Source organism: Vicugna pacos, chromosome 4 (genome assembly GCF_048564905.1).
Source record: "Vicugna pacos chromosome 4, VicPac4, whole genome shotgun sequence".
Lineage (NCBI taxonomy): Eukaryota > Metazoa > Chordata > Mammalia > Artiodactyla > Camelidae > Vicugna > Vicugna pacos.
Window position 1 is genome coordinate 901,584 of NC_132990.1, and position 23,928 is coordinate 925,511.

General features: G+C 49.0%; 2 protein-coding genes across 3 annotated transcripts in view; both read right to left on the minus strand.

Annotated features, from left to right (window-relative positions):
- The window catches only part of LOC140696223 (unconventional myosin-XVI-like), a 211,129-nt gene extending 204,571 nt beyond the window's left edge, over window positions 1-6,558 (minus strand). Inside the window, 3 exon segments of the mRNA XM_072960641.1 lie at window positions 625-800; window positions 5,628-5,688; window positions 6,542-6,558. Coding sequence (XP_072816742.1) covers window positions 625-800; window positions 5,628-5,688; window positions 6,542-6,558 — 254 coding nt within the window.
- LOC140695943 (tectonic-like complex member MKS1) lies at window positions 4,394-21,282 on the minus strand. Of its 2 annotated transcripts, XM_072959057.1 has the most exons (20): window positions 21,189-21,282; window positions 20,681-20,790; window positions 19,347-19,417; window positions 18,730-18,885; window positions 17,191-17,288; window positions 16,878-17,006; window positions 16,514-16,618; window positions 15,972-16,080; window positions 15,375-15,431; window positions 14,257-14,299; window positions 13,938-14,003; window positions 12,380-12,450; window positions 11,965-12,034; window positions 11,759-11,866; window positions 10,934-11,067; window positions 10,331-10,413; window positions 10,148-10,245; window positions 8,840-10,052; window positions 8,631-8,693; window positions 4,394-6,393 (listed from the first exon to the last, which is right to left on the minus strand). In XM_072959057.1, exons 1-18 carry the CDS (start codon window positions 21,266-21,268, stop codon window positions 9,961-9,963), a joined length of 1,680 nt encoding a protein of 559 aa, XP_072815158.1. In that variant the 5' UTR covers window positions 21,269-21,282; the 3' UTR covers window positions 4,394-6,393; window positions 8,631-8,693; window positions 8,840-9,960. The 2 variants fall into 2 exon arrangements, with proteins under 2 accessions (XP_072815158.1, XP_072815157.1); XM_072959056.1 differs by lacking the exons at window positions 18,730-18,885; window positions 19,347-19,417; window positions 20,681-20,790; window positions 21,189-21,282 and having other exon boundaries at window positions 16,878-16,915; window positions 17,191-17,278.
- Window positions 21,283-23,928: the final 2,646 nt, after the last annotated feature.

Sequence of the window (23,928 nt, forward strand, 5' to 3'; positions counted from 1 at the left end):
AAGACAAGAAAACAAGCCTGAGAATGAACGCCGTGGGATTCGCACTGGAAAGCCCCCGGCTACGGTAAATGACAGCCCAGACGAGGAAAGCCGGGGCACCATTTGGAAAGTCTAGTTTTATCTCAAGCACGAGCAATAATTTGGGGGTTAAGGGTAAGACGTTCTCAGTGACTTCAGTTAAACGGGCACTTTCATGTGTTCCCCAGTTAACAAGGGTTGACTCGGAACCTAGTCTGTTCCAAGACAAGTGCAGACACTTTCAAAGCAAAAAACAAGGGATCTTAAACTGTCCTGAATTCTGAGAACTCTGAATCTGCAAGAAAGAGCAGGGCTAGAGAAGCCAGAGGGCTGGGCGGGGAGGGGCGGGCGCCCCAGAGCGGCCAGAGGTCCCGTCTCCCTTCCCCCACTCCAGCCTCACTGGGAGTGAGATCCCGCAGCCCTCGGCGGTCTGCCTAATCCAGAGCGCTCCCCTCCAGCGACCAGCAGCCCGGGCTGCGCAATGATCCTTCCAGAGGCCAAGACTGTGAGCAACACTCATTTCCTGCACTATCTCCGCTTTGTTATCAGTTCCCCTAATGCCTCACATTCCCTGTGTCTGAGTCGCTCGTTCCAAACCACATTTACCTGCTCCCTCTGGTCCGCACGCATCCTCCCAGAGGCCCCTGGTACCAGGACGGGAGGAGCAGCTGTGATCCAGGCCCTCGGGGGCCCCAGCCTCTCCTCGCGGGTTGGAGAGCTTTTCTCTGGGTGCCGTGGTCCTTCTGTGGTTCCTTTGCAAATGTTTCCACTGGGTCTTTCACCTGTTATTTGGAAATCAGGGTTTGAGAGGCAGAAATGTGAGGTGCTTAAGAGCGGCCCCTGAGCTCCTAGGATGTGATGGGGTGACGGGCTCAACCTCGTCAGGCTGGGCTGTGGACAGTGTGATGATGCAAGCTCTTAGCGTGAGTAAATGTTGGTTATTATGATTTTAATTACACCTCCCACGTGCTTTCAGATTCCACTGTGGATTTACAAGAACAGACAGCATCAGCTTCAAAGTGCTCCTTCCTGCCTGTCCAGATGCAGCATCAGCTCTGTGTGCACACGTGAACGCAAGTGTTTTATCATAGGGTTCCACATAAATATCCACACCGCGTTCTCAGTGTCAAAACCCATCCTGTAATATACACAGTGCACGTCTGGTTTGAACTAACAGAATCCGCTGGAGGAGACAGATGACTGGGAACAAGTCATGCATTCCAAACTCTTATAGAGGTCATCCTCTCCTGTGATTAAGTAAGCGCAGGTTTTTGGACTTAAAGAAAATCTCCATTTTTTTCCCTACGCTAGCTGGGACAGAAAGACAGAGCATTTGAAGCATTCCAGTCAGTTTTCCGCCCCAGGGAAGATGTGAACAGGAAGTTGCCCAGACGTGTGCAAGTTCTGCCCGGGGTTCCACCTTCCTTCGAAGCTGGGTAGCAGTGCCGGGACACTCTCCGTGGGAGAAGCGGGTGGCGGGGCTGGAGGGGGGCCCTCCCTCTCCATCAGCACCGGCTGCGGCCCCGCCACCCTTCTCCCTTCACCTACTCTCAGCCGCCCGCGCTTCTTCACAAAGGCTGTGCTGATTTCCATCAAAAGATCCCATTACGTTTCAATCACTGAAGTGAGTAATTCATCACGGTGACGAGAGAATCAGGTCCACTTGCGCGGCAGGAGTTCTGGAACATCCCGGGCGGAGCTGGGCGGAGGCAGAGATGGAAACTGGGGGGAAGCCGTGCCCAAACAACAGCTCTTCTAGGAGACCTACAGCTCTGACACTGACGCGCCATTTTTTTTTACTTAATTTTTATGTGATTTTTTTTGGGGGGGGTAATTAGGTTTATTTATTTATTTATATGGAGGTGCTGGGGATTGAACCCAGGACCCCATGCACGCTAAGCACGTAACTTGTCACCGTTTTCATCACAATCACTCCCTCTGTTGTAACGGCTTCTGTGGGAACGAGCCTCCTGCATGAGCAGGAGCGGTGTGGCTGGGCTCCGAGCCTGAGCGCTGGGGGCGGGCACGGTCCTCACTCACAACCCTGCCCCCAGGTCAGCGCTGCTTCACGGAGGAGCCAAGAGAAGCACAGAGAGGTTGCACGGTTTTCCCAAATTGCCCAGCCAGCACGAGGCGGGGCAGACGGTGTGCTTTCAGCTAAAAGTACTGTTTTTAGCAGCTCGTACGTATTTGTCACAGAACGTTTATGACATGCAAAAGACAGCCACCCCGGTATGGAGGACAAGTCCCCCGGATGTCAGCCAGTGCGGGACCTGACTTCACAGGCTGCACAGGCACCCCTTTGCTAATGAGATTTGTGTGCATCCATCTGGCAATGTGGCCGTATGGATGGGACAGAGGACAGCACCTTACCTCACACTGGGTGGTGTCACCCCTATGACATCCTGTGAATTACAGGGGAAACTGGGAGATCACAGGGGTGGGTGCATATGGACAGCACTGGAAAGAGATATCTTTGTGGCAAATCTCAGAAAAACGGGAATGGTCACTGAGTCAGGGAGGGCATGAGGCCGGGCTGGGCTGGGATGGGGGGGACGTTCATCTGGGCTCTGAGCGTGAACGCCGTGGCAGGCCTGTCGCAAGGAGGCGGTCCCTCCACTCCTGACCCGGAGGGAGGCCAGTGAGCACGGCAGTGTGGGGCCCTAAGTGCACAGAGAGGAGGAGCCCGGCTCGCGGGGCAGGGACACGAGGAGCCATGACCCACCGTATCCGCCGGGCAGACATGCACGGATGGAGCTGGCAGAGGGTCGCACTCAAGAGTGGGATGCTGTTGGCTTCAGTCACAGGTTTTGGGAAGAAGCAAACAAATTCATGCACACATTTAAGTCCCTCTAAAATGGCAGTGGCGACACCAAACACGACAAGGCGGTCCAGCCTGCGGGAACCACACCTCCACTTACAAATGGGTGATTCTCACCACCCTTCCCTGTTTGGTGTCTCGATACAGTTCTTCATAATGTAGAACACAATACAATAACTTCTACTTGTAAAGAAGAAACAATTTTAAAGGCAGAGAGACAGAGACAGAGAGAGACTGGGAAGGAGGGAGAGCTGGGCACGGACAGGTCCTCCTGGTGGACATGGAACCTGGCGGAGGCCTTTTCTGTGACCATTTGCCTTGCTGTCCTGAGGACGGATGATTACTGCCATGTTTTCCGACACATGCAAACTACATCCTGTAAGCCACAGCCCCTTATCCTGAACTTTTAGGGAAAAATACGTTCTTTTATTCATATATACATGTGTATATGTATATATATGTACATATACTTGGATTTTTGGATTTTGGAAAGTTGATCTCCTTCACTCAGCAAACAACTAAGTTTTTTCACGTGACTGATACTCAACTCCGCCCCCACAGGTGACCATCCACAGAGAGACTCAAAGAACAAGTTAACAATCACTTCCTCTGAATTCCTTGAGGCCTGGTCTGCTCTGCTGCCTGGCACCAAGGCAAGGAGACTTCGTGACAGGAGGGAACAGCAGCATTTCTTAAAGATTCCAGAGGTTTTAGAGTTAAATCGGAATTTACCGAATGCTAACCTGCCGGGCATACAAGGAGTGGACTGGGGAGGCACACAGAGAAGCTGTGCAGACAGGACACAGGCCTGGCCAGGAAACAGAGGTGAATCAAAGAGTCAGCACCTGTGTTCACGTGACGAGCAGAGACGGGAGGACACCGGGGAGCATGGTATCTTCTTTCGGCGCTGGTGCCGGGGAAAATGGACACAGTCAAACGGGAGGTTCAAGGACCAGAAACACAACTCGGGAAACGGCATAACCGTTTAGATATGCTGAGAAGAGGCACGCTTTCATCTGTTTTCCCCAAACTATGACTGTGTAGACAACGGCATTTTAAGTTTATATGTCAGAACAGAGTGTCTGTTTCTAAACTATAAGCACTGCCATCATTTCTCCCAAACTCAAAAACAGCTGTCAGTAGCAGGAGGCTTGAGACCGACCACCAGCTCTGAGTCACCGTGCCCCCATCTCCTTCCTGCGTGGCCTTGGGCAAGTTATTCACCCTCTAGTTCTCAGGGTCCTCATCCATAAAACAAGGACAATATTAGTATCTACCTCAAAGGGTCATTAAAGAAATTAAGTAAGATAATCCAAGTAATTACTGAATGTAGTACCTGGCACTCAATAAACATCAGTGCAATATTTAATGCAGTCTTAAAAGGTGGTTTCTTTTTGTTTTCTACGTGCATGTACATTTTCTATGTACATATGGGTGTGCATGTTTATTTACACACCCTCAAAATTTTAACGATGCTACTGTTATTAAAAATTAGAAGAAAAAAAGAGTTAAGCAAATGATTTTCTTGCTGTAGTAGAGACAATAAAGTGTATCTGTAATGCAAATTCATTTACTGTATGGAATAATTTTAAAACTATTCACACAAATAATTGAGAATTCAACAGACTGAAGTTCAAACATCACCTCTGCTCCATGCTGGTTACTTAACCAAGCAACTGTAGTTTTCAGTTGCCCCAACTGCAGCACAAGGAGGTCAGCCACAACCTCCCACCATTACCGTAGGTGGACAAAGGTCTCTATGGAAGATGCCCAGTCGAGGAAAGGAAGCACAACAGAAATGCAAAAGCTCCACCAACACAAACAGCGTGCGTCACCATGTAACACACGCTGGCCGCTGAAAGGTAACGGAGAAATCCGAATCTCTGAGACTTACTCAGATAACAAAATTCTCGTATACTAGCTATTAATAATATTGTAGATTGGATGAATCACAACGTTTTAATCTTTAACCCCCTCCAAAGCTGGTTTTGGGGAAACATTTATAAAACAGAAATTATATGGAAACATACTGCAATCTTTATCTGCAGGCCTTTTGCAATAATTTACCGTCTTCACGGTCCTGTGTAGGCAGCTATCTGACCCACTTGGTTGGAAAACCAAGCTGGTGAGCTGGGCCACAGTCTCTCAGCAGTGACAGAGCTGTGCGTGTTCCCCGGTCTCCCGGCAGCTGTGTTCTGGCGGGGGGCTGACCCTCCCTCCAGGCAGCTAGGACCCGCCTGGTTGTCGGAGCGTCATCGTGGAGGAAACAGGCTCTGCGTGGCTGTTTACACGTGCCCAGGTCTCCTTCCCCCTTTTTCAGTTAAATAGCTCCCCCTCCTACTCATGGGCCAAATTTCCCTACCCTCTCGTCTCGACCCAGGGGCAGGGCTGGGCGGCCACGGTGGCCTGTTTGAGAAGGAAAGCTCTGGCTTCCGTGCAGAGCTCCTAAGATGTGGACGGTTAGGGCTCTGCGTGTCAGACGCCTCTCCGTGTCAGAAACACAAGCCAATTACAGCAGGTGTGTGTGTGTGTGTGTGTGTACGTGGGATTGTACACGCACTCAGGAGAGACAGAGAAACAGAGACAGAGATGGAGAGAAAACCCAGAGAGACTCCAGCACTTGCGTTCCTGGATTTAGCTATCTGATGGCAAACCTTACCCCCGTCTGCTCCTGTTCTATGACCCTCTGAGTCTTCTTTCTTTTTTTCCCTTAAGTGTGTGAGAGCTGGGTGTCAGACACTAGCAATTGAAGAGTTCTCATAAACAGAAAACTTGAAGCCAAACACACCTGGGTTTGGAGCCCGGCTCTTCCGTTTACCACATTTATCCACTGAACATTCGTGAGGGAACTGCATATCCCGGCTCCGCATCTGCTACAAACTCAGTCGGAGGCACCGCAGCTCCCCACTCTGCTGCAGGCTCTGAAGACGGGCTGACGGGCTGAGTGCGGTGCCGCGTGTCCACGCTCCCGCCTCTCCCCTCTCCCCTCTGGGGCCGACATAAATCAAGGCCAGAAGGAAGGAAGAAAGCCTGGTGGCTGCTTCCTGGTGGCTTTTCCAGGTGAGATTTACCTGCCATTTACAGAGGCAATCCAACCCTCTCCACGCTTTCCACATAACCTTCAGCTAGGGTGAAGGATCTCAAAGTCTGTCTTCTGCTACTGGATGAAGAAATGGCCCTGAGTTGCTCTGTATGGTAGCTGGAGGGGACAAACTCTAGCATGCCCCGAGTCAGCTTTGCTTAGCCAAGTGCGAGCAGGAGCGAGCTCACAGAGCTGACCGTGCACGCTCCCTCTCGTTTTCTTTAAAATGTCCTCGACGCGAAGATGTAGCGGCTGCAGGTGCCATTTACAGGCAACGTGGCTGTGGAGGCAACACGGGGACGAGGCTAAGAGTCGCACTTGGCTCCTGGGGGGCCGCTCGTCTTCGTGTTCTGGGCCACCCGATTCACCTGCTGCCTGGGCACAGCGAGGATTCACCCAGTCATATTATGACTTGGTCTTGGTGTGGGATCCTGATAGCTGACAAATCAGTATGGCTGGTCTTTGTAAGTTTCTGAGTAGGTGGGAAAAAATTTTTAACAGCTTATTGAGAGAGAATTAACAAATCATAAAATTCACCCATATAAGGTATATAATTCAGTGGTTTTTGTGTATTTAGAGTTGTGCCTCATATTTAATATCAGAACATTTCCATCACTCACAAAAGAAACCTGGTCATAACAGGCACTCCCCTGATGGAAATGTTAGCTACCTTGATTGTGGTGGTGGTTTCATTGGTGTGTACATCTATCAAAAGTCATCAAACTGTACATCTGAAATATGTGTAATTTACTATACAGGAATCATACTACAATAAAATGTTAAAAAAAAAAACAAAAAAACAGGCACTTCCCATCCTCACTCCAGCCCCTGAAAATTACTAATCTTCTTTCTCTACGTATTTGCCTATTCTGGACCTTTTATATAAATGGATTCATTTATATAAAAAGAAGACCATGTGGTCCTCTTCTGAGCAGATACATTGTATCTATGCTGTTCATTTCTTTGTTTGTTCACTTATGTTTTCATTTATTCATTCATTCTACAAATCTGAGAGTCTTTCATGTTCTGGATACTGTCTTCTTTGTGTCTAATTAATGCCATGAGCCCAATAATAATATCATTGTGGTTGTGAATGCTGGTTACAACAGTATTTTACGTTAGTATATACCTCCATTTGATAGACAGAAAGCGTGGTTGTCTGCTCACATTGAAAATTAGAGGGGAGTGATTTGGTCTTTGAAAAGCTCAAGGCCTCTTCTGCCAGCAGGGATTTTGTTCTGCTCAATACTGCCTGACCACAGAGCTCTCTTGGGAGGAATCGTGGAGAGAAGCTAATGGGAACCAGCAGAGGGAAGACTAAATGGCTTCTGTCCCCTCTCCCTACAGGGTACAACGCGTGGAGGCGCTTCTGCAGACTCTCCCAGCCCCGGAATCTGGCGCAGCTTAGCCAGGTGCTGAATAACTGGGATCTGGCACGGAAGTTCCTGAGTCTGTATGGGACACCTGACAACATTGACATCTGGATTGGGGCCATCGCCGAGCCTCCTCTGCCAGGGGCCCGAGTGGGGCCTCTTCTGGCCTGTCTTTTTGAGAACCAGTTTACAAGAGCCTGAAATGGAGACAGGTAAGTGACCCTACCCTAAAGGGACCAGCCCCAGATGCAGGGCAGAAAGCACTAGAATTCCAAGACTCAACAATGAAACAAAGTTTATATATATATATATATATATATATATCTGAATGACTAAGCTGTATACCAGAAACTAACAGAACACTGTAGATCAACTATGCTTCAACTTTTTGAAAAACAGTGAAAGTACTCTTTTTAGGTTCATCTCTTCCAAGATCTGAGACCAGGAGGCTCCTCCCTGGAGAGCTTGGTCAGAGGGAGAGAGACTACTTGCCTGAGGTACAGGCACCTTTAACCCAGGAGACAGACTTCTCAGCTTCACTGTTCCAGGCTGGTTGATCCCAAAAACATGCAGAAAGGGCTAAATCTGGTTTTCCTCCAATAAGCTTGAGGTTTAAGACCTGACTCCTTATTTGGATTTGGCATTTACCTGGGTTCAAATCCAGCCCTGGCCACGTATATTACTGTGCATTTAATCCTGGGCAATTTACTTGACCACTGAACCTGAGTCTTCCTCTATGAGAATCACACCTCTCCTGCAGGGATTTTGGACAGGCGAATGAAATCATGCATGTAAAGTACCCAGCACACAGCGGGTGCGCCTTCCTATTCATTCCCCCCGAACTTCATCCACCTCTCTCCCCCGTCTTGTAGGTTCTGGTGGCAGAAACGGGGTGTTTTCACCAAGCGCCAGCGCCAGGCCCTTCGCCAGATTTCCTTGTCTCGAATTGTGTGTGACAATACTGGTATCACCATTGTTCCAAGGGACATCTTCAAGGCCAACACCTACCCCCTGGGCTTTGTGAACTGTAACTCCATCCCCAGACTGAACCTGTCAGCCTGGAGAGGCACATGAGGCTTGTGCAGGTAAAGGGAGGCCCCCCTCCAACAGCCCTGTGCTAGGTCAGGCCCGCACATCCTTCCTTGGACAGGATGGCTGAGTCCTCTCAGGCCTCTAAGCAGAACAACAGATCTTGTCTCTAGAGATTTTTTCCCGATGGACACTAGCTTCTGGGCTGACAAGTTAATTCCAGGGCCCTGGGACTTTGGGGAGCAATCAGGAAGGATCCAACACCCTAAAAGCAGCTCCATGTCTGGATATCCAGCAAGTTCCTTACCTGCCCACCTGTGCCACTTCCGCAGGAGTCCATCGGAGCCTCTGGCCTTGGAGACGGGGGAACCTGGGGAAGACCACAAGGCTACCTTCTCCCCCGGGGCCACCGTTTCCTGCTGATGCTTTTGCTGGCTATCGCTCAGAGCTGGTTCTTTGGGAGTGACAGCCGGGCTCCCAGCAGCACTGAACCCTCCTCCTAACGGAGCCTCTTACCTATTAGGTTGCACATCGGCTCCAGGTGCAAGGCCTTGCGAACCAAACAAGGGGCCTTCAGGACCTGGCAAGAAGAGTCATCTGGAAGGTTTCCAGCCACTTTCTTCTATTTCCCAGCCTGTCCCTGACCCCTGCCTATGACGGGGGCCACAGAGTCCCAGCCTCTAGCCACTCCACCCACGGTCTTTCCCTGGAGCCTGCAGGTGGGCAGCACACTCTGCTTCTACCAATAAAGCATCGCTGAGGGCAGAAGCTGGTTTCTGCGTTGGGCTGGGGAGGGCATGACCTCAGTCCCATGCTTTGCTCCAGATGTTTAAAAGGAGTGCTGCCAAGACACAGTTGGCACTAGCCTCTGAGCCTCTCCCGGGGGCTGAGTTTAGAGAATCAAAAGAAACACTCTGGAATACAAAAAGGCAGGGACTGGGAAAGGCAGCGGCATGGGGGCCTCGGCATTAAGGAGGAGAATACCTCAGCCACGCCAGCGACCTGAACAGAAAATCAGGGGACAGAATATCAGTCAGTATAAAAAGTCTTTATGTAAAAAAAACACAATAAAAGATACCAGCCAGCTAGCAGAAAGGGCTGGGCACTGCCTTCAGCCTTCATTTACTCCAGAAATAAGTTCTATCGCAAATGTAGCTAGCTCCCGGTAGTAGGGGAGGCTACCCTGGGAAGAGGAGCTGGACTCGGGCTGGGACTGTGAGATCTCTCTCGCCTGCCTTCCTTCTCGAGCCTCCGTTCATAAAGCAGGCGTGGAGCGGAAGGCACTGCAGCTCTGCCACTGAGGCTGTGAGACAGGCCGGGAGGAGGCTGAGGCGAGGACAGAATTAACTCTGGGCCCACCCCCAAACTGCCCTCAAACCAAAAAGCCTGCCTTGTGATGCCCACTTGCAGTGTCTGACATATGGAGAAGGGGACCACATGAGGGCCACAGGGTCTTCAGCTTTGAAGATGAGGCAGCTGGAGACGAGGCAGGGGGGGCCGGCCTGGGATTCTCTCAGTGATGCCAGCTTTCAGCAGGGCATTGTGATCTCTAATCAGAAAGATGAAGAGGCGGGAGGGCATGGCCTTGGCTACCAGTCGTCTTGTTGTTCTATGTGGAAGGCCAGGGCTGCAGCGAGCTAGCGGACCATGGCTCCCGAGGGGCTCACTAGGTCCTGCGGAAGGCTCTCTCGGGCCTCCTGCATGCGGCGCCGGGCTCGACGGAATGCCTCTGTGAGGGAAGCAGACACAGGAGTCAGCTGCCATGGTGGCGGGAAATGGGCCCATGTGGATGCTGGGTGGCTGGCTGGGGGAGGGGGAGCCTACCCAGCACATTGTGAATGGAACTCTGCTGGCTGAAACCCTCCAGACGGTCCAACACACTCCGCATCCTCTTCCGCAGGGAACTTGACTCCATGAAGGCCCTGCAGGGGAGCCCGCCACATGGCCACGGCTGCTCTCCAGCCCTTGGGATGAAGAGCCCCAAGGCAGAGGGCCAGGGCCACTCACCTGGACTGCTGCAGACAGTGTAGGCGGAAGGTGACACTGCCCGTGGTCTCCGTGCGGAGTCCAAAGCGGCTCAGACGCTCCCCCTGCGGCATCCAGTTAGCGTCAGGTTTCTGTTGGCTTCTAGACCCCAGGCACCATGCTGGCCTCACTCCCATTCTTATTCCCATTCTTGGGGAGAACAGTTCTGTTGGGGAAACTTCATTCCAACACCCAGACTCCATCACCTCAAGGCTAACATTGGGCTCCCAACTGTAAATCAGGGCACATTCCAACCTCCGTTGAGTACCAGCAGTCTTGTAAGCTGCCTGCCAACCCTCTGATTCTGGAAGCCTCAAGGATGGGCTGGAAGGAGGCGCTGGCTATTCTGACAGGGACCAGGGGAGATCTCTAAGTGCACTGTTTTCCACAGCTCTCCTAGGACAGCGTGTGGATGTCTGTACCTAGTTTAAGATACGGTCAAGACTTCCAGCTGAAGACACAGGAAGGAAGGGACTAAGCAATAATGAAGCAATGGGCAAGAGGCCTTAACCCCGGTTCCACCTTTTCCAGAAGAAACAGGGACATAAGTTCCCAGCATGAAGTCTCCCCAGAGACAAAAGTCACCTTGAAGGTTCCTGGTATCCGCACGTAGGAAAGGTCCTCCAGCTCCAGAGAGCCGCCAATGAAAAACCTCCTCAGCTCAGCCACGGTGCCGAGCTCCAGGGGCCTCCACGTGGAGACTCTCAGGGTGTGTGCGCCTGTGCGGGAAGAGGAGAATGGGGCCGCGGCGGGGACGGGCACGTGGCCCCTTGCTGACTCCCCAGCAACGACACGGGCCTCGCCACCAGTAAAACATCTGGCCTGGTGACGACCTGGCCTCTGGTGAAGGTCATCATGGTGGTTTAGGGTCCCCATTTGGAAATCAATCAGAATTCCAGTTTCTGCTCTGCCAGCTATTACCTGTGCACCAGGACAAGTTTCTCGACCTCTCTGAACCCGTCTCCTCATCTAGCAAAATGGAAATAATAGCAACACCGACGCCTCACCAAGTGGTGGGGAGAATGAAACGAGAAGCACTTAGCACAATGCCTGGCGCACAACAGAAGGCAGGGCTGTTACTTCAGAAAGGCTTCCGATCTACTCAATACACACCCACCAGTAGCCCACTTCCCATGCAGTGCCCCCCTCAAGGCCAGGAGTCAAATCAAGAGTTGCTGGGAGCGGAGACCAGAGCTACTCAACTTCTCAGGTAGCTGTCCCTTCACCCGGCTGTCTCTAATGGAGAAGGGGAATCTCCCCCAAAGGAGCAAGGAATTGTGCAAGTTAAGTGCTTCCAATTCCCAATCATCCCTACTTCTCACGAGAAGCGGCCAAATCTTCTGAAGTGCTAGTCTTGTTTCTGGGAGCGAGAGCACATAGGCCACATGGAGGGCAAGGACAAGAGGTCACCTGGGGTGGCAGGCAGCACCACAGCCCCGTAGCCTTCCACGCGATACCTCTGCCAGAAGTCGAGTGAGCGGACCTCACAGTAGAGCACAGGCCACTCCGGGAGGGCACCTGCATGAGTAGGAGCAGCAGCCAGGTCACAGGAGGCCTCCCCGGGAGACAGCCTGGCCTGCGGAGACCCACGGCCAGGGACCTGCCAGGCCACTCACCAGCAGATTCATCCTCGTGGAGGAAGGAGGCCTCAAATGTGAATGGGTAGGAGAAGTAAGCCACCTTATCCTAAAAGAGAGGAGTATTATTTTATTCTCAGTGTCATGGGGTGGACAGGCCCTCACTGGGAACTTGTTTCCCCTGTGGCCAATGACAAGGTCACCCCCACAAGGGGAAAAGATAAACTATCACCCCAGGTAGGAAGTAAGAGGCTGAGAAGTGAAAGGACACCCAAATCCAAGCTGTGACCATTTTCAAAAAGGTAGAGAGGACCCTGGACGAGGCAGCCCTGCAGAGCCCACAGCGAAGGGCCAGACCCAACAGTGGAACCTTCCCCAGGCTGTCAGCCTGATGCTCGTCAGATGCCATCCCAGGAGTCCTGCTCCTCCCAGGCACCCCCTCCCGTTGCCATACCATTCCCAGGGACTTGGTGGCACAGGTCTGTGTGATTCCTGAGAGCTGCTGGAACGCTGGGCTCGACCAATCTGAAAGCAAAAGACCACACGTAGTAAGTTTACCTGGGAGGAGAGCAAGGAGTTGAGAAAAAGACAAAGTTCCGTTATCCATTCATTCTCGCAACAAATCCTCCATTTAGCACGTACTGCGTGTCTGCTATGTGCTATGACCAGTCACTGGGGACATCTTGGTGACCAGAAAGAAAAGCTTCCTATCTCTCATGATGCTAACGTTCTAGTTGGGGGTGGAGGAGAGGTGGTGCAGACAACAAACCAACCAATAAGAGACTATTAGGTGGTAATAAATGCTAAACTAAAAATAAAACAGGGTGGAGTGACTGAGTGACTTGGATGCTCATTTAGACCACGTAGGGAGGGAACACCACTCAGAGAGGACACTTAGGCTGAGGCCTAAACTCAAGCAGAACCAGTCATGCAAAGATATGACACATAAGGTTTCAGACAAAGGAAATGGTTCTGAAAAGGCCACAGATGGGCATTCAAGAATAGAAAGAAAGCATGACCAGAATGTTGTAAGGGAGAGAAAGGCAGGGGCCAGCTCCTTCAGGGAATGGAGTTTGGATTTTGCTTTAAGTGAGAAGGGAAGCTGTTGGGGTTTTAAGTTCAAGAGAGACAACTGGTTTGCATTTTTAAAGGCTCAATGTGGCAATGATATATGCGGCAAATGAACTGTTCCTCTCGGGAGCAAGACAGGAAGCAAGAGGGTAAGTTAGAAACTAAATGCTTTGGCCTAAGCAAGAGATGCTTGGTGGCTTGGTCCAGGATGCTCGAGAAGACAGATGATTCAGGACATCTTCTGGAGACAGAACTGACAGGAACTGGAGGTAGAGTGACCGGATGCAGGCAGCCAGAGAAAGTGAGGAATCAAGGATGCTTCCTAGGTTTCTGGCATCAGCTACTACGCAGATGACAACGCCATTCTGCTAAGTGGGGGAAGACAATGAGGGCGGGTTTGAGGCAAGAGGAGGAATTAAGAGTTCTCTTGGTCATGTTAAGCAGAAATGACAAAGAAGTAATTGTACAGGAGTCTAGAGTTCAGGGGAGAGGCTAAGGCTACAGAGAATCCGGGTGTCTGAGACATACAAGCAGTATTGAAGCCATGGGATGGATGAAGCCATCTAGAAAGACCTAGAAAGACTGTAGAGAGAGAGAGTAATAGAAGGCCAGGCCCGGCCTTGGATACGCTAATAATTCTAGATCAACAGAAGATGAGGAAACAGCCAAGGAGGCCTCTGAGCCACCAATGAAAGGAGGAGCATGGAGCCAGAAGCCAAGAGGAGGGTTCCAGCGAGGAAAGTGGGCTGTGGCAAATGCTTTTGAGAGACAAGCAGGGTGAAAGCAGACGTCACCACAGGATTCATATCTTGGAAGTGATCTATGACCCTGAAAAGAACAGCGACAATTTTAGTGGAGGAGTGGGGAAGGGAGCCTGACTGAATGCCTCTGGAAAACTGTCAGAATGCGTACAAAAAGAGAGACTTAGGAACATTACTTACTAGTAGTTGGCAGTTCCACAAAGAAGTGCACGTAGAGATTGTCATACTCATAGCCTTGGGCTGAAACTAAGAAAACAGGAAACGGTTTCAGCTTATTTTCCTATCACCCTTAGCACCCGACCCAGTCCTGAAGGGCCCACACACTTGGAAAAATAAGTTCCTCGAGAGCCAGGAACTCTGTCTCCAGGAAGGACTCACACCTGAGCCTCCCAAGTGCTGTGGTCAACCCAAGGCGTCCACTGGGGTGGGGCGGCTCACTCCACAGCTCCATCCCGCCCCAGCTGAGCATCAAGGGATCTCCGTCTGGTAAGACACTTACCTACCTCTCCATTTACAAAAAGCCGCAGAGCACCGGGGACAGTCTGAGGCAGAGAGAAGTGGGAACAGGTCAGGAGGTCTGAGGGCACCGGCACCCCTCCTCCAGCCCGCGGGCAAACCCTCGGGAGACCTGACGCTGGACGTCAGACCCACGTGTTTGACTGTCACACTTCCGCCCTACCAGCCACTTCTCCACAGATCTGTTCCCTCCATTTCTAAAACATGTAACACAGTGGGGAAAGGACCTAATTTAAATGGTGGGGAGGGCAACAAAGTATGAATATTTTCGAGAAGAGCCAAGAGAAGCATCCACAGCTGCCTTTTGCCGTATAGTGAGAACTAGAGAGCCCTGCTCCCCGTAAAGGGCTGCGGTCCAGGAACTAGGCAGTTTCCTTTTCTCATCACTTGTGTATCTACCTTATCCAGCTTTTTAACACCGCACATCTGATGTTAATGCAATGTAAAAAATAATGAAAGTTCATCTGTTAGAGAGAGAGAGGGAGACCACTGGGTAATTTCATCCTTGTTTCCAGATCTAGAAATGGAACTCTTGCAGTAAGACACAGAGTAGGACCACAGAATAACTAACTCACACTATTCTGTTTTGTTTTTTAAGAGCCAAACTATTTGACAAACAAAAATGACAGCCCATCTCTACGGGGCACTTAGGAAGAATGGCGACATGAAGAGTAAGGAAGACATTTTTCCTTCCTATATTTATAAAATTAATTATAAAGTAATAAATTAATACACTGCCACTGATAAGAACTCAAAAGTATCTAAGTTTAGAGAATAAAAAGTAAACATTCCTAATTTAACCCTCTCACCACACAACAGCCATCTGCCATCTTCCAACCCGCCCACTCCCCAGAGAAAGTCACCCATAGTGTGTGTCCCCTTTGGGACCTTCTTCTACAGGTTAACAGTTCTAGATCAACATGCAATGTTTTTAAAACATAACAAGGATTATACTCCACATGCTAATTTTCACTTCCTTTTTACACTGAGGAGTATGTCTTGGGGGCCTTGAGGAGAAGACGACACTCAGGGATGGTCAGAACACTCCAGCTGAACACACCCGCCGGCGGGGCTGGGGCTACAGGACGCCGGGCTCCTCACCGTCTCAAAGTCGGTGCCCACGAGGCTGCTGAGGTACTCCTTGTGGCGGCCATACAGCTGAGGAGACAAACCAAACCAGAACTTGAGAGGTGACCCCAGCCAGACCGGGGTTCAGTTCCAAATGGGAGGGAGACAAGCAGCAGGAGTGGGAACTGCCACCAAGAGCCGGAGGCCTGAGCATCCCAGCCGCTGCCAGCTTCGTCTCAGTGAGGCCCGGAGGGTGCGGAGTCCGCGGGTCTGGGACCAGCCTGGCTCTCGCGCTTACGTGACCTTGGGCAGAACGCTTAGCTGCTTCTCAGTCTCCATTTCCTCATTTATAAAATGGTAACAATAAAAGTATTCACCGCAGAGGGCTGTGGTACAGTCTAAATAAACTAAAGCATGTGAAGGGCCTTGCGTGGAGCATGGTAAATGCTCAAGTAAATGGTCATTATTATGATGATCTTACAACAGGATCAAAAGCGTGTATGTGAGATGTCAGCGGCGATTCCTAAGTCAGGAGGGGCCGTTAAGAGCGAGACCTCACAGCTGCAGACCTCAGCCTTGGACGTGGCCTCACTCCCCGCTCTCTGGTACTTGGGACGAACCAGCTCTTACGTCCTTGAACACACGCTGCTCCCGCTCCTCCTCCTCAGGCTGTGCGAGGGACGACACGTTGTCAATCGTATACTTCCACAGCTCCGGCTTCTCCCCCTCTGTCTCAATTCTGTAAAGTCGAAGCCACAAAAGGGCTAACTCTGATGACAGGAGATGGGGCCCTGCAGACCCAGCCCGGGGATGAGCCGAGTTGCGGTTCTGTTACTCTAAGACAGAAGAGGTCAGCCCGGAGGAAAAGCCCTGGCCAAGCCCATTGCGCCCCGTCTGGGTCAGTCCCTGCGTGCAGCAGCGCAGAGAATTATTTTCACTGAACTACACTGCTGAAGTCATCACTTTCAAATCAGTGTAGCTGCACATTTTCTGAGAACAGGATGCCCAGTGTCCTAAGGGTCTATGGCCTGGAAGAGAATATGAACCCCCGGCCGGGAATTTAAGAGTTAGAACAGACGAAGGGCTTTCTGAGACTCTCCTCAACCAGGGGCAAGAAGGGAAGACAAGGAAAGGAGTGCCGGTGTCCACTGTCCCCTTCCTCCTCTCCTCACCTGTAGGGTCCTTTGAGGCCAGTGAAGTCAGGTTTTACTGTGATCACACCATTGCTGTCCACCTTCAGAGTACAGAGGACGTGTTCATACTTCTTATAGCCAAGCCTAGAAACCAGGGAATCCACACCAGGGTTCAAGGTCACTGGTCCCACCTCCAGGGAAAGAGGAAGAGGTATGCAGCCCACGTCAGAGAGGACAGAGGCTGTAGTGAGAACTGTCATGGCAAAATACTTTCTTCCAAAGAGAAAAAAGAAGAAAACAGTCCCTCCCTCCCACATACCTGGGATGACTACAACGGGGGGTGGCGGGTAGGGAAAGGAGGAAGGATGAGGGTCTGAGCCGGGCCACGAGGGGCTGCACTCACTTTCCATAGGGCCCCAGGTCTGCCATGATGTACATCGTCTGAAGAGGGGTGTTGATGACATGATTGTTCCTCACAAACTCTTCTGAGGGCGCCCAGGTGACGATTCCTGACTTAAGGATGCCACCCTCCCTGGGAGACACCACAGGAAGGGTCACTCCCCTGGCCCCCCAAGAAGAGCCTGAAGGAGGAACATAGGGGAGCACACCAGGGTGGGGGCCTCCGCAGAATGGCACACTTGAGTCAGCAGGCAGACAGAACACTGGCCTGGAAGGACCACAAAGGCCCCCCAGCCGCCATCCACACTGGTACTCACATCCCTCGCCTGTCTTGCCGGCGCCGCCTGACATTTGCCATTCGCTCGACCAGGAAGGATGGCATCTCACTGGCTGCGGTGGTCATTTTCTGACAGTGCTGGGAAAACAGGGCAGCCCTGTGTAAGCCATCTGGTCAGGGCCACATGGGACCAAGCACCTGGAGGGAAGTCCTCCTTCTGAAACCTCACCCGAGACCTGACCCTAAGAGGCACAGCCACCTCACAGTTACACATGTTAATGGAGGGGACAACCCAAAGGAGAGTCCAACCAAGCCTTGGTTTGCCCTAAGATTTCAGCAGCATCCTACCCTTCAGAAATGAATTTATTTTTGCTAATATTAAAATGAGCCTGCAGTCTCTAAGCACATACCACCAAAAAGTTGGGTGAGTCTGCCTGCTAGACGTTGACATTCACTAGGTAGCTGGAAGATGCCACATGTAATACAAGTGTTCTGTAGAGAATCCGCACATGGGTAATGAACACTTCACTGTAATTTTCTTTACCAAAACAGACAACCCAAACTTTGTATCTACCAACCCACAGCTTTCCTAATAAAAGCATCAACCTTTCAAAAACGTTCACCTAACACCTGCTCCTTGCAGAAATCTACAAGGTCACAGACAAAAATCAGAAAATACATGCTCTACTCTCCCTCAAGGAGTTTGAAATCTCACTAAAAAGAATACATCATGCAGTGACTGAAGAAAAGGTAAAACTGAAGTCCCCGAGGGCATGTTGTCACAGGCAAAATGAGGACATAAGCCATTCCCTGTGTTGTACTGAATTCCTCTTAAAACTCATATATACTCAGTTTTGGCTGAATCCATGTTGAATTTGATCTATATGGTTCTAGACTCCACCCACCTGTCTGATCTCACGATGCATGGAGGAAAAGCCCAGTGGCTGTTTCTCCCAATTTACAGTCTGCAAGTCTAGCATTAGAGATACTGCCACATTTCTATGGACACTTTAAATGATCTCCAGGACCCTTTTGGGCAAGTGGCTTGACAGGGAAGTCCCCACTGCAAGCGCATCTCACCACGATGCCATGTACCTCCGGCAGGCAGCCATACACGAAAGGCTGAGTTTGGCAGGAGACCTGCCACCATCTCCCTGCCAAATGGTCTCTCGTGACTCAGAGTCTCAAACTTGCCTTAAACAGAGGGGAAAAGCCCCTTTCTGAGATGAGTTTCTTGGCCCAACTGTGCTTTGTACAAACACAATCTTTGTCTGTTTCAGTCTTGTGGGTTTTGAGAAGCAGCTGCTGAATTGTGGTGAAAAATTAAAAATAAAATAAAATAAAAATAGAGACACTGCTGGCTCCCCCAGTCCCTCCAGCAGGTGGAGCAGGGAGCTGCAGCCACAGCACCTGCGGACTGTGCCCACCTACTCTGGCCTGGCTGCCAGCGGCACACCGTGGCTCCTAGACAGGCTCTCCATCTCCCCTGAACAGGCTTCTGTCTTAACAGACAGTGGGGCCAGAAAGCTAGGGAAGGCAAAGGTGAAGGGAGCTATGGGACTTGGGAAAAGAACAATACCTCCTCCAAGTTGGTGAATCTGTCAGAGTCAGTGTAAGTAAAGATTCGTCGGTTCTTCCTGCCATCCGAATCCTCCAGCTTCAGAATCTCTTGACGGTACTGATGATCCAAAGGACTCTGGCAGGCTGCTTCATTTTGATACAGATCTACTTCAAACTGAGGTCACAAGGAAACAGAGATCTACTAAGAATAGGTCAAATTTTTTTCCTGTAACTGGTCAAATCAGCTCTATAGAGATGATGCAATCCAACACGTTTTCACAACCAACTCTCATTTGTCTAAACTAATGGAGGACAGGGGATCCAAAGGAGATTAGAGCTAAAAGGAACCAGAGTGATAGTCTAATTCAACTCTACTGTTACAGAATTGACATAGCAAAACAGTAATTCTTTCTGTGGCCCAGAGGTGGAAAGTGCCTTAGCCAGGATCACAAAACTGGGTAGTGGCAGGCATGATGTTACACTGACCCCGTGAATACAGCAGTGGGAAGTATAAAACTGCTACAACCTTCTGGAAATCAGTTTGGCGATATGGATCAAGAATCTTTCCCAGCTACCAGCCAGGTGGGAGGTGGACCAGGTGGAGGTAGACTGAGCAGACAAGTGGCACTGGCTCACCTGGCTAAAGAGCTTCTCTTGCCACCCAATCACAGCCTCCTCCTCTTCATCTTCATCTGGGCGGTGTCCACCTCCAAAGACAACAGAGAGTCAATTGTTTGAGCCAAACCAGCACCACTTCTTGCTCTGTAGTTGGTTATAACCAAAGTCCCTGCTCTTACATTTGCCACAAAACCTGTTGGAACTCACTGGTTTATTAAGCACTCACCCTAGACTCACTCTAGAGATGCTGTGGATATGTGTAGAAGCCAAGATTAGGACCTAAGAAGTCTTAATCACTAATCTGGATAAATGGAAGTCATGCCTTCCAGGAATTATTTATTCTAACTCAGTGTGAGGCACTGAAATTTAGAAATAGGCTGAATGGCTCTTCCTCAATCCCAACTGTCAATATTTGATAGAAAAAAAACTGTGGTGTTTTTATCTTTACTATTCCTGAAACCATATATCTAGAATCAAACACTGTAACCTTAAGAGACTAAGCATTAGTAAAGAAAAGGAAAGTCGAATAACTTTTATTTTAAATCTTGTCTGCAGTTAGTATTTATTCTTTTCAGATTGTACATTCATATCCTTCGCCCATTTTCTTTTTTTTTTTTTTTAATGGAGGTACTGGGAGTCAAACCCAGGATCTCATACATGCTAAGCATGGGCTCTACCCTCCCTGCAAAGAACAGATTTTTTTTAAAGAACCAAATCTAATACATATACTCCTGGCTGGGTATGCCTTTTTCAAAGATACATGCTTCACAACCCACCAGCTCACACTCTTGCTCAGAAATATTTTTGAACAGACAACAAAAGCAGAGAGAGCAGTGACCTAACACAAACACAATGTCCTCTCTTGCTCACTTTTCTGGCTTCCCAGATAAGGAAAACTGCAAGAGTAAAAATGATGTTCATATATACATTTCCCAAGCAGACCCCCATTTGTAAATTGTTTTGAAAAGGGTTTGTAAGTATATTTCAAGCCTGGAGCATTCTTTCTTAGAAAAAAAAAAATGCCACAAATGGTATTTAGGTTGACAGGCAAATTTATAACATATCTAAAGTATGGTATTTGCTATTTCACTACATTTGACCACAATTCAGATCAGTATCTTGATGGCAGGAATTACGCTTATTCAATTTTTATGCAACATAATGTAGTTTAAACTGCCTGGGATCAAATCCTGGCTTCAACACTTACCAGCCATGTGACCTTGGACAAGAAACTCAAACTCTTTATGCCTTTCCTCAGACTACAGACCTGGGTCTACTTTGTCTTAAGAGGTAACCTCACCCTAGGCCCTTCCCCAGATCCCCAAGGGGCCACATCACCACCATACACCCACTGGCGGTTGGGGGAGGCCTAAAAGTGGCCAAGTCTATGAGGTCCTTTCCGGGCTGGGCAGCAGGCTGGTAATGGAGGTAGTTGCTTAATGTGATTCTTTGCAGGTGACCTCTGCCAGGAAAAGAGAAGCCCAAAATACCCGTTACAAGACACACAACCAGGAGATAAACACAGAGCAAAAACGGGGGAAACAAAACACAGTAGAGGGGAGGGCCTAGGCAACAGAGAGGGAGGTGAGTGGGGCACGGGGTCCTAAGGAGAAGAGTAAGGATGAGAAAGTACACTGGGGACACAGGGCTCCGAGGAATGTGGGAAAGGAAAGGTCCTGAAAGGGTGGGTCTGGAAGCTGTGAGTTGAAGAGGGTTCCGGGTGGTGAGGGAGACGCGGGGAGACCAGGCAGAGGTCAGGATTGCAAACGGAAGTAGGGGCCCTGAACAACCGAGAACTGTAGTTCAGGTTCCAACTATCTGAGAGCATAAAAGCACGGAGCTCTGAGGCAACGCGACTACCGGAGGCGGAGGTTGCGCACGGGGTCCCGGGAGCGATACACGGCCTCTCCGGTGTCTGTGCTCCAGGCGGCCTCCGCCATGACAGCTGCGCCGCGCCGCGCCGGGGCCGGAAAGCGCGTCGCCCCAGTCCCCCTGGCAACGGGGGCGCTGGGTTTGGGAGGCGGCGGAGGCGCTGCGCGCGCAGCTCGCGGTTCCCCACGCGCCGCCGCAGCCGCCTGCCCAGCGCGGGCGCAACCCGGGCGGAGCCCCGTTATGCGCTCAAGCCGGGGTCCTTTTGGGGTCACCGCTTAGAACGTGTGCGAACGAAGCTCGCTTATACCCAAGGCCAGGCTTGATGCACTTTACAAACGAGGAAACTAAAGCAGAACCATCGGCCCCATTTACAGAGATTCAGACAGAAATGATGATGGAGGCCAAACCCAAGTGTCCTGAGTTCTCAGCTACTAGTTTTTCTGCCACACGACTCGGCCTTCCACTGAATGCTGGGAAACTTTGGCCTGTAAATCAGTGGACATGACTCACAGAATGTACCCATTCTTCCCCCCTCACCAGGGGAGGTGATGACAATTACTCAGACATGAAGATACATTCTTGGAAGAAAACGAAAATGTCAGGAGATTTAATAATCCTTGTGTTGGCATTCACTGAATCAGAGAAAGAAAAAACAAGGAAGCTAACAGTAAGGAAGGAAAATGTGTTATTATTGCACTGGTTTTTCCCCTGCGTGTGTTATTTCCGGATTTTTAAGCCACCTTAGATGGCCACCTAAGCCACCTCAGGAATAGCCAACAAAATGCCATTCCGAAGACGTGCTTCATTGGCCTGTCAAAGGCAGGACACACTGTAACCTCGAGTCTGGCTCTCTGGCACCTTGGGGATGTCAACAGTTACCAGCCTTTGACATTTACTGCTCCTCCAACAGAGTAAGCAATTGTCCCCTGAACTCAAGAATATAATGTCAGTTTGATTATATGGCGTTGGGAGCCCTAAGCAACAATGCTACTGTTGTTTAACACCAAGGACTCACCATAACAATAACCCTATTTATTTAAGATCTTCTACAGCCTGGGCACTCTGTTTCCATTGTCCCCAGTCCTCCTAGAAACCCTTTAAGTAAGTATTGTGTTCTTTTGGTTTGGTTTGGTTTGGGTTTGGTTTTTTTTTAAGATTTTATCTTTTTTTATAGTCAGTTTACAATGTATCAATTTCTGATGTACAGCATAATATTTCAGTCATACATATACATACATGTATTCATTTTCATTATAGGTTACTGCAAGATACTGAATATAGTTTCCTATGCTATACAGAAGAAACTTGTTTATCTATTTTATATATAGTAGTTAGTATTTGTAAATCTCAAACTCCCAATTTATCTCTTCTCACCCCCTTTCCCCCTTGCTAACCATAAGTTTATTTATTATGTCTGTGAGTCTGTTTCTGTTTTGTAGATAAGTTCATTTGTGTCTTCTTTTTTTCTTTTCTTTTTAGATTCCACATAGAGTGGTATCATATGGTATTTTTCTTTCTCTTTCTGGCTTACTTCACTTAGAATGACAATCTCCAGGTCCATCCATGTTGCGGCAAGTGACATTATTTTATTCTTTTTTATGGCTGAGTAGAATTCCATCGTATAAATATACCATGACTTCTTTATCCAGTCATCTGTTAATGGACATTTAGTTTATTTCCATATCTTGGCTATTGTATTCAGTGCTACTATGAACACTGGGGTGCACGTATCTTTTCAAATTAGACTTCTTTCTGGATATATGCCCAGGAGTGGGATTGCTGGTTCATATGGTAAATCTATTTTTAGTTTTTGGAGGAATCTCCATACTGTTTTCCATAATAGTTGCACCAAACTACATTCCTACCAACAGTGTAAAGGGTTCCCTTTTCTCCACAGCCTCTCCAGCATTTATTGTTTGTGGACTTCTGAATGATGGCCATTCTGACTGGTGTGAGGTGATATCTCATTGTAGTTTTGATTTGCATTTCTTTGATAATTAGTGATACTGAGCATTTTTTCATGTGTCTGTTGTCCGTTTGTATGTCTTCACTCGAGAATTGCTTGTTTAGGTCTTCTGCCCATTTTTGAACTGGGTTGTTTGTTTTTCTGTTATTGAGTTATATGAGTTGTTTGTATATTCTGGAAATTAGGCCCTTGTCAGTCATATCATTTGCACATATTTTCTCCCATTCTGTAGGTTGTCTTTTTGTTTTGCTTATGATTTCCTTTGCTGTGCAAAAGCTTATGTTTAATTAAGTCCATTTGTTTATTTTTGCTTTTATTTCTATTGCCTGGGTAGACTGCCCTAGAAGAACATTGCTGAGATTTATGTCAGAAAATATTTTGCCTGTGTTTTCTTCTAGGAAGTTTATAGTGTCTTGTCTTATGTTTAAGTCTTTAAGCCATTTTGAGTTTATTTTTGTGTATGGTATGAGGGATCCACCAGGTTTTTTTGTGGAATTGACAAGCTGATTCTAAAGTTTACATGGAAATGGAAAAGACTTAGATAGCCAAAAAAAAAAAGTGACAAAGAAAAACAAAGTTGAGGACTTATATTTAATTTCTAGACAATACAAAAATATAATAATCACTAAATTGTTCTATTGGCATAAAAATAGACATATAGATCAATGAGACAGAGAGTCCAAAATATATACAATCGATCTTTGACAGAATTCTAAAAATAATTCAATGGAGAAAGAATAATATTCTCAACAAATATGGTAG